Source organism: Cucurbita pepo, chromosome 2 (genome assembly GCF_057944985.1).
Source record: "Cucurbita pepo subsp. pepo isolate OVF chromosome 2, ASM5794498v1, whole genome shotgun sequence".
In the NCBI taxonomy this organism is placed as follows: Eukaryota; Viridiplantae; Streptophyta; class Magnoliopsida; order Cucurbitales; family Cucurbitaceae; genus Cucurbita; species Cucurbita pepo.
The window spans coordinates 10,469,604-10,480,126 of NC_141799.1; the positions used below are offsets into that span (position 1 = coordinate 10,469,604).

General features: G+C 35.0%; 1 protein-coding gene across 1 annotated transcript; it reads left to right on the forward strand.

Annotated features, from left to right (window-relative positions):
• Window positions 1-2,246: 2,246 nt before the first annotated feature.
• Window positions 2,247-3,572, forward strand: LOC111787966 (peroxiredoxin Q, chloroplastic). Its single transcript, XM_023668083.2, has 4 exons — window positions 2,247-2,579; window positions 2,656-2,793; window positions 2,859-2,948; window positions 3,187-3,572. The coding sequence occupies exons 1-4, from the start codon at window positions 2,388-2,390 to the stop codon at window positions 3,403-3,405; spliced, it is 639 nt and encodes a 212-aa protein (XP_023523851.2). The 5' UTR covers window positions 2,247-2,387; the 3' UTR covers window positions 3,406-3,572.
• The last annotated feature ends 6,951 nt before the right edge of the window (window positions 3,573-10,523 follow it).

The window sequence follows — 10,523 nt, forward strand, 5'->3', positions numbered from 1 at the left end:
TGCATTTTGGATATTTGTATAACCATCGAGAAGTTTAAAGGCGTTGAGGACAAAAAAGATATTCATTATCGTCCAACGGTTAGGATATGTAGCTTTCACCTAGGAGACTCAGGTTCAATTCTCGGCAATGGAAAACATGGTAAGGATTTTATATTTTTATCCTTAATCCATATCGCTGGCATTTTGGATATTTGTATAACCATCGCGAAGTGTAGAGGCATTGAGGATGAAAAAAAATATCCATTGTCGTCCAGCGGTTAGGATATTTGGCTTTCACCCAAGAGATTTGGGTTCAATTCCCGGCAATGGAAAACTTGGTTGGGACATATATATATTTTTATCCTTCTTAATCCATATCGTTAGTATTTTGGACATCTTTATACTAGAAGTTTAGAGGCGAGGACAATAACTTGATGCCATTTTGTAATATTTTTTTATTTTATCTTTAATCAATCTCGTTTGTATTTTGGATATTTGGTTTTCACCAACAGATTTATGTTCAATTCATGGCCATGGAAAAATTAGCATCAATATTCGAACTTTATCCTTAATCATCTCAATCGTATTCTGTATATTTGTATAACCATAACCATTAAGAAGTTCATAAGCGGTACCTAGGAGAAACCATTTTGTTGGATTTTTTTATTTTATCCCTACTCTATTTCGTTCGTATTTTGGACATATGTATAACTATCGAGAAGTTTAGAAGCGTTGATAAAGATGAAATATCTAGTCGTCTAGTGGTTAGGATATCTGGCTTTCACCCTAGGAGACATGGGTTAAATTCCCAACCATGGAAAACTTGGTTAGGTTATTTAGATTTTATCCTTAATCCATATGGTTTTGTATTTTGGATATATGTATAACCATCAAGAAGTAATCCATCTCGTTTGTTTAGAGCTGTTTATGACAAAAAATATCCATTGTTGTCTAGCGGTTAGGATATTTGGCTTTCACCTAGGAGACTCGGGTTCAAATCAATTTATATATTTTATCCTTAATCATCTCGTTTGTTAGATAGAAGTGGTACCTAGGAGGTGCCATTTTGTAAGATTTTTTTTTTAATCGTTTTTTGAATATGTGTATAATCATCGAGAAGTTTAGAGGCGTTGAGGACAATAAAACATCCATTGTTGTTCAGTGGTTGGCTTTCACCTAAGAGACATGAGTTCAATTCATGGCCATGAAAAACTTTAATGAGTGACAATAAATATCACCCTATGATTTGAAGACTTTCTGTCTTTAGTTGAATTACAGTTGGTAGTTAAACTAAGTTAGGTTTGAATTATCTTTTTAGCCTATTCAAACACATGTAATATTCAAATTTAAAATCAAGGTGAAATACAAAAACCTTGTGTTTGTAATCCTTCGAGTGTGATGTTTCTTGTTCAAACCTTGCTTTAGATTTGATGTTAAAATCGATTTATTGGATTAGTCATGATCAAACTAATTATGAAGTGAGTCGTCTTGAAATCTAAGAGTGACCGTAGATTTTAAGTTCGATCCAAGAATTATTCATCTTCTAACCAACTCTTGGTTGGAATCAATTCGTTAAGTTGGCCAAGAATTATTCATCTTCTAACCAACTCTTGGTTGGAATCAATTCGTTAAGTTGGCTTTCTTTGTGAAAGTTTGAAAAGATACTAAAAGAACCTCTAGCTTTGCAAAAATTAAGTCATGTTAACGCTTATCAAACACACTTCCAAGCTTGTAAGGGGTGTATTCATATGATCACATAAATCGACTAACTTAAACTACCAAATTCAAACTATTAAGATTGAGTTGAGTTAAAAAAATAAAATTAGATCGGTTTGCAAGTTGACATATTTTAGTTGGATCAATCCACCCACTCCCGCTAACACAAAATAAGGTTACAAATCCAATCCAATAACTTTTTTTAATTATTATAAATATTGAAAATATTTAATGTTCGTAATCAATACTAATAATAAATGTCATGACACGTGAATGTTTAATATTTTAATTTTATAAAATATAGTTATTAATATAATGTATTAATAATAAGTATGTTTTTTAATAGTTTTAAAAAAATTCCTCTCCCAATGTGAAAATCGACCCAACCAACCAAAATTTTTGAATGGGTGAATCAACCTAACCGTACACGGGTGGGTCCGGTGGACGACCGTGGAATCCAAAAGGGACCCGATCCAGCTATCTATACTCCCCACTCCGCCTCCACCCATCATTATTTTCAGCAATTTTCAATAAAAAAAAAAAAAAAAAAAAAAAAAAAGACTCCAAGCTTCTGGCCGTGTCTACGCAGCTGCCATGTGTAGCGTCTTCTTCATCCACCGCCAAGATAAGATGCAATAGGCAGAAACAGGGGATTTTGAGAGCACATTTTCTCAGAATTTGACCCTTCAAAAATGGCTTCTCTCCCTAACCCAGTAGCACATTTTCTTGTCCCCTCTCTATCTCCCAAAACCCCATCTTCCATTAAACTCCCATTTCTCCCCAAATCCTCCAATTCCCAGTTTCTGGGACCCCAAATTTGTGTTCGCATTTCCCCTACCTCTGTTCCTTCTTCTTCCTCCTTCAAATTCGCCATCTCTTCTAAGGTACATCGCTCTCCTTTGTGGATTTTTGGTTCATCATTTGGTTTTTGTGCTTAGATTTTGGGTGTTTGTTGGGTAGGTGAATAAGGGCCAAGCCCCTCCTGCGTTCACCCTGAAAGACCAGGACGGGCGGAATGTGAGCCTCTCTAAATTCAAAGGGAAGCCTGTGGTTGTCTACTTCTACCCTGCCGATGAGACTCCTGGCTGCACCAAGCAGGTACCATTCCTCTTCTCTAAAATGGGATTTCCCTTTCCTTAATCCAAAACCAACAAATTCTGCAGGCTTGTGCTTTCAGAGATTCTTATGACAAGTTCAAGAAAGCAGGAGCTGAGGTTGTCGGCATTAGCGGCGATGATTCATCTTCACACAAGGTAATTACACAACCCCTTTTCGAAATTTGAACAGCTCAAGTAGATATGGTTTCTTTGGGCTTTTTCGGACTTCCCCTTTAGGCTTTAAAACAGCTATGGAAAGGTTTTCACGCCCTTACAAAGGTGTTTCGTTCTCCTCTCTAACCAATGTGGAAAGGTTTTCACGCCCTTACAAAGGTGTTTCGTTCTCCTCTCTAACCAATGTGGGATTCTCACATTGACACGGTTGAAAATGTAGGCTTTTGCAAAGAAATACAGACTTCCATTTACATTGCTGAGTGATGAGGGTAACAAAGTGAGGAAAGAATGGGGAGTTCCTACCGATCTTTTTGGAACATTGCCTGGAAGACAGACTTATGTTCTTGATAAGAATGGGATTGTGCAGCTCATTTATAATAACCAATTCCAACCCGAAAAGCATATTGGCGAGACCCTCAAATTACTTCAAAGCCTTTAAATCTATGTATTCCTTGTAGAATTAGGAACGTGCTATTTATTGGGATCGGACGATAATCTTGTTCTTGTTGAGATCAATTGAAATGGTTGTGTATCGAAGAACTCTCGATAGATTATTGTTGGTACTCTTTGTTCCGGTTTCTTTTATTATTATTGTTTGTTGAACAAGTCGTGTAAAGTTAATTGTTTAATGAACTTGATATGGAATTACTACGTAGGAGTAATATTCGGATTATTTTGTTGATCGAATATCCCAAGGCAAGAACACTTGATTGGAATCACTCCAAACAAGATCAATCATGTCTAGCTTGAATTATGTTGATCAAATATCTTAGGCAAGAACACTTGTTTGAGATTCGAATCTAGCTTGAATGATTTTTCTTGATCAAATATCTTTAAGGCAAGAACACTGGTTTGAAATTCGAATTACTCCAAGCTTGAATGATTTTTGTTGATCAAATATCTCAAGTCAAGAACTTTCAGATTTGAATATCTCCTTCGTTCTACCCCATTTTTCAAGAAACTTAGTAATTGACTTAAAGAAAGTAAAAATGCTCTAGCCTCAAAATAAAACTCTCGACCTTCCATTTATATAGCTTTAAATCCATTTATATAGCTTCAAAATTAAACTCGGGACCTTTTAACCTTCTACTAGAATTGAGAAAGATATAGAAACAATCATAAATATTCACTTTTTGTTTACGTTGGAGGCTTGGTTGTGTTGGGTAACATAGGAAGTAAGCTCTCTTAAAGTAATATTTGATTTATGATAATTTTGAACAAGTCACTCCAAATCCAAATCCAAGTCTTCGAACATGTATACAAAGTATACAAAATACATAATGTAATTCTTACGTATAAATAAAATGTAAACTTTTGACAATTGTTTTACCAGTGCTATAAGTTAAAAAAACATCGAAGTCAATTGTTTGTTCAATATGCTCGTAGCTAACATTATTCATTGGAAGCATGTCATAAAAAAGTTCTAGAAGGTTTGTGAAACTAGCATCTAACCAATCATTAAAAGTTTTAAGTACATACAATGCAACCATGGTAATATCTCAATATATTTTGTACAATGTAGTATTTGCCTTTTGGATATTGTGAGAATTTTTTTTATCTTTTCTTGATGCAAAAATATCGTTGTTGTCCTCTTTTCTGATATATGTGCTCTTATATAAGTTGGTTGCTTCCAACATAAGAGCATCATCGATGTCTTTTTCAACCTTATCCTCCTCACGTCCTTCTCCATGATGATACCAAAATATTATATGTAAGGTCCATTCGTGTTCATGTACGTTTTGAATATCATAATTTCTAATATTCCTATCTTTTTTACATGGACATAAAAATTTATTTGCATATGCCTTTCTTTGCTTCACTTCTTGTAGCACATGCCCTATGGCCTTCACACCATAATGGTGGGACCTACCCTTTCATAAAATATTAACTTTGGTCTCTAATTTTAGTACGTAGAGTTGAATGTGTAGTATTTCTCCATATCCCGTGCATGTGCACAAGTTAGTGTACACTCATGTATACGTACCCCCTGACATTAAGCTCTACACATGGCTCATGCATGCACACATAGACCTACTAGGCGAGCTTGTGTACGTTCATCTTGGACTTGCCTATGGGCTAGCATACACTCACGTTGTTGGAAGCATGGAAGGAAAAAAGTATGCATAATATCATGGTATACATAATATCGTAGTGTACTCATCCGTATGAATCATAATAGGGAAGTATCTCGATGCACATGACAAGTCTCATAGTTTCAAATCATGGTGCACACTTATAATACAAATCATACCTCCATTCTTTTTCACGGTATAACGTTCCTATGAGACATGCATACATATACTGATATATCTTTTGTGGTTAACATACATAGCTTCTCAATGTCTCATAGATATAGTGTGAACATGCTAACATAATATACATGACTTGACATATGGAGGTTCATGCATCATCAAAACACTCATATCATAACATTGTTCATATCATAGCATAACTTATATCATATCGTAAATCATCACATAACATAACATATATCATACATCATACATCATAAAAGTATAACATATATCATTCATCCAAAAAATATTTGACTTTCACCTTAGAGACCTACATTCAATTCCCGACAATAGAAACCTTGTATCATTTTGAAAGATATTTGGATTTTATTATTAATCTATCTACTTTGTATTTTGGATATCTATATAACCAACCAGACGTTTAGAGGCATTAAGAACAAAGAAACATCCATTGTCGTCTCGCGGTTATAGGATATTTGAATTTTATCCTTAATCCATTTCGTTTATATTTTTTATATCTCTATAATCATCGAGAAGTTTAGAGGCATTGTAGACAAGGAAACATCCATTGTCATCCAGCAGTTAGGATATCTGGTTTTCATCCAGGATAATTGAACGGTTCAATTCCCTGCCATTTATATTTTGGATATATGTATAACCATCGAGGGACATCTGTATAATAATCGAGAAGTTCAGAGGTGTTAATGACAAAGAAACATTCATTGTCGTCCAATGGTTAGGATATTTGGCTTTCACTTAGGAGACTTGGGTTCAATTCCTCGCAATGGAAAATTTGGTACCATTTTAAAGGAAATTTCAATTTTATCTTTAATCCTTATCGCTTATATTTTAGATATCTAATTAACCATCGAGAAGTATAGAGGTGTTGATGACAAAGAAACATCCATTGTCGTCCAGCGGATAGGATATCTGGCTTTCACCCAAGAGACCCGGGTTCAATTCCCGGCAATGGAAAAACTTGGTAACATTGTACCATCTTAGAATATATGGGTTTTATCTTTAATACATATCGTCTATATTTTGGATCGATGTATAACCATCGAGAAGTTTAGAAGTGTTGATTGTCCGGTTAGGATATTTGACTTTTACCCATTAGACCCGAGTTCAGTTCTCGGCAATGGAAAATTTGGTACTATTCTATCATTTTATAGGATATTTGAATTTTATCTTTAATCCATATCGTTTATATTTTTGGATGTCTGTATAACCATCGAGAAGTTTAAAGGTGTTGATGCCAAAATAACATCCATTATCGTCCTTCCCTTAGGATATCTCGCTTTCACCCAAGAGACCCGGGTTCATATCTGTATAACAATTGAGAAGTTTAGAGGTGTTAATGGTACAAAAATATCCATTGTTGTATAGTGGTTAAGATATTTGCCTTTCATTTAGTAGACTTGGGTTCAATTCTTGGCAATGAAAAACTTGGTGCCATTTTATAGGATATTTGAATTTTATTTTTTAATTCATATCGTTTATATTTTGGATATCTGTATAACCATTGAGAAGTTTAGAGGTGTTGATAACAAAAAAACATCCATTGTCGTCCAGCGGTTAGGATATCTAGCTTTCACCTAAGAGACTTGGGTTCAATTCTTGGCAATGAAAAGCTTGGTACCATCCTACCATTTTATTAGGATATTTGAATTTTATTTTTAATCCATATCGTTTATATTTTGGATATTTATATAACCATCGAGAAGTTTAGAGGTGTTGATGACAAAAAAACATTCATTGTCATCTAGCGGTTAGGATATCTGGCTTTCACCCCGGAGACCTGGGTTCAATTCATGGCAATGGAAAGCTTTATATAACCATGAGAAGTTTAGAGGTGTTGAGGACAAAAAAAACATCCATTGTCGTCCAGCGGTTAGGATATCTAGCTTTCACCAAGGAGACTTGGGTTCAATTCTCGATAATGGAAAATATAGCTTTCACGAGAAGTTTAGATGTCTTAATGATAAAGAAACATCATTGTCGCATTTAGGATCTCTCCTTCACCTAGGAGACTGGAAAACTTGATACCATTTTATAGAATAGTTGAATTTTATCTTTAATCCTTTATATTTTGGATTTTATCTGGTACCATTTGAATGAGTCATATTGTACCATTCATAGGATATGAAAAGAAAACTTGTTACCATTTGGTAGGATATTTAAATTTTATCGTTAATTCATATCGTTTTTATTTTAAATATCTGTATAACCATCGAGAAGTTTAGAGACATTGAAGGCAAAGAAACATCCATTGTCGATTTTTATTTCAATTTTGAATTTCGTAGGTCTAGCAAAAAGATATACAATAGTATCTTTGCATTGTGTTTGGCTCAATCCTTTTAGTAAAAGATTGGAACTAGTTTAGTTTAATTGAAAGTTCATTAAAAGAATGAAGGGTAATCACTAGATTACAAAATATCTACGGGCCTCAATTCGAATTTGATTGTCTTCCATACTTCACAAGCAGCAGCTAGTTCAGGACGCCATTTACTAGCCTCATGAATAATTCCATTATCCTCAAGAGAAAGGTCACATCCCTCATTACGAGCTTGTACACATGCTTCTGGTCGGTTAGCTACGACACCTAGTGCATTACCCCAAGGGTGCCCCAAAGTTCCTCCGCCGAATTGTAGTTTAGAATCATCTAAAAAAATCTTGGTAAGTAGGCATATGCCAAATGTGAATACCACCAGAAGCCACTGGCAGAACACCTGGTAAAGAAACCCAATCTTGAGTGAAATAAATACTGCGGCTTTGATATTTTTCAACAAAATCATCACGTTGTAAATCAACAAAGCCTAAAGTAATCTCTCTTTCCTCTTCAAGTTTACCTACTACGGTACCAGCGTGAATATGGTCTTCACCAGACAGAAGTAACACTTTAGCTAGTACACGGAAGTGCATACCATGATTCTTCTGTCTATCAATAACGGCATGCATTGCACGGTGAATGTGAAAAAGTAGACCATTATCTCAGCAATGATGAGACAAGCTAGTATTTGCAGTGAATCCACCTGTTAAGTAGTCATGCATTACGATAGGAACTCCCAATTCTCAAGCAAACATAGCCATTTTCATCATTTCTTCGCATGTACCCGCAGTAGCATTCCCTTGATTTCACTTGTTTCAGCCTATGATTTATAAATGGCTTCTGAACAAAATAGGAAACCGTCTCTCCAACGCATAAATTGTTGGAAATTCATGTTTTCATCATCTTTGGTAAAATCAAGTCCACCACGTAGACATTCATAAACTCTTAGCGGATAATCCCAATTTTGGTTTAATAGTACATCCAAATAGAGGGCGATCATACTTGTTCAATTTATCTCTTTCAACTAGGATACTATGAGGCGGACCTTCGAAAGTTTTAATATAAGCAGTAGGGATTCACAAATCCTCCATACGTAGAGCACGCAAAGCCTTGAATCCAAATACATCACCCACAATGGAAGTAAACATGTTAGTAACAGAACCTTATTCGAAAAGGTCTAGGGGATAAGCTACATAAGCAATATATTGATTTTCTTCTCCACAAATGGGCTTGATTCCATTGCATCGTCCTTTGTAATGATCAAGACTGGTAAGTCCATCGATCCACACAATTTCCCATATACCAGTAGAAGATTCAATAGCTACAGCGGGCCCTACTTCCTCGAATGGAACTCCCGGTTGAGGAGTTACTCGGTATGCTGCCAAGATATCAGTATCTTTGGTCTCATATTCAGGAGTATAGTAAGTCAATTTATAATTTTTAACATAACTTTGAATCCAACACTTGCTTTAGTCTCTATTTGTAGTGACACAAGTCCCTCCTACACATCATGAATTAAGAACTCTCGCAACAACAACTTCTATGTATGATGCAACTCAATTCTTTTTTGAAAAAAAGTTTGTAATTTAATATTTTGCTCAAAATATTGAAAAAAGAAATTATTGTTGACATTGATATATGTTGTATATGTAAATCCTAAATATGAAAATATGCGGAATTTTGATGGAAGAAGAAAAGAAAGAAAGAAAGGGTATAGGTAGAAAAAAGAAAAAAACTAATAGATTAGACCTAAATGGATATGCTAGATAAGAAATAAGGACCAATGAAATGAAAAAATGGCTCATAAATAGAGTGCACGTTCGAATTCCATAGATAATGACAATATAGATGGTAATGTATATAATGATAGACAAATTAAATACTTTCTAATGGGATAAGTCAACAACGGGATTTGATTCCAGTTGACCGTACCAACGAAATAGAATGCGAACTCTCATGCCATTTTTTATTGAAAATTGACTCATTCAAATGGGATAAGATAGTTGTAAGCGGAGGAGAAGTGATTTTTGAAGAGAATAAGTGATGGGATTGTGGGAAAAGTAATAAAGAAGCTAGACTTGATACCCTCGAATGGGATGCTAACCATACAAAATGAAGCAAATATGACAAACGTGAAAGAATTTGAGGAAGAGGTGGTAGCAGAAGAAGTGGAAGTTAGTATATCTTCCGGTGAGTCATTTGAAGCAAATTCTTCAACATTTGAAGAAATCACACCAAAAGGGAGGAACAAAATTGCAACATTATGGATGAAAGATTATTTGAGCAAGGAGAATTTTCTGAAGATCCGACTACCTTTGAAGAAGCTGTTCTATTAACCCAACAATTTAGTTATTTTAACCTCAACTACAGATCCGACTACCTTTGAAGAAACTGTCAAAGTTCAAAATAGAGAGCTGCAATAGACTTGGAGATAAAAGTCATCGAAAGAAATGAGACTTGAGAGTTGACAAATTTGGTTAAAGGAATGAAGAACAGTAAAGTGAGTTTTCAAAACTAAACTCAACGAAGTATTAACAAGTACAAGGATAGGTTGGTGGCAAAAGGGTACGTACAACAATATTATATAGACTGTACCGGGGTGCTTGCACCTGTGGCTAGGTGGGATACTATTCAAATGCAACAAAAATGAAGTAGTTAACAAGTACAAGGATAGGTTGGTGGTAAAAGCGTACGTACAACAGCATGATATAGACTATATCGGGGTGCTTGCACATGTGGCTAGGTGGGATACTATTCGAATGATAATTACTTACGTAGCTCGAAATAGTTGGAGCATGTATCAACTTAACATGAAAAGTGCTTTCTTGTATGGAGAGTTAAATGAAACAGTGTTTGTTGAGCAACTACAAGGTTATGAGGAAAAAGAGGTGAAGAGTACAAGGTGTACAAATTGAAGAAGATATTATATGGCCTTAAACAAGCCGAGCATGCATGGTACAATACAAATAGAAG

What these genes read in the sequence shown, in the direction of transcription:
- LOC111787966 (XM_023668083.2), top strand. Translation starts at nt 2,388, where the DNA reads ATGGCTTCTCTCCCTAACCCAGTAGCACATTTTCTTGTCCCCTCTCTA. An exon ending in AATTCGCCATCTCTTCTAAG is followed by an intron (nt 2,580 to 2,655) that starts GTACATCGCTCT and finishes TTTGTTGGGTAG; the next exon opens with GTGAATAAGGGCCAAGCCCC. An exon ending in CTCCTGGCTGCACCAAGCAG is followed by an intron (nt 2,794 to 2,858) that starts GTACCATTCCTC and finishes CAAATTCTGCAG; the next exon opens with GCTTGTGCTTTCAGAGATTC.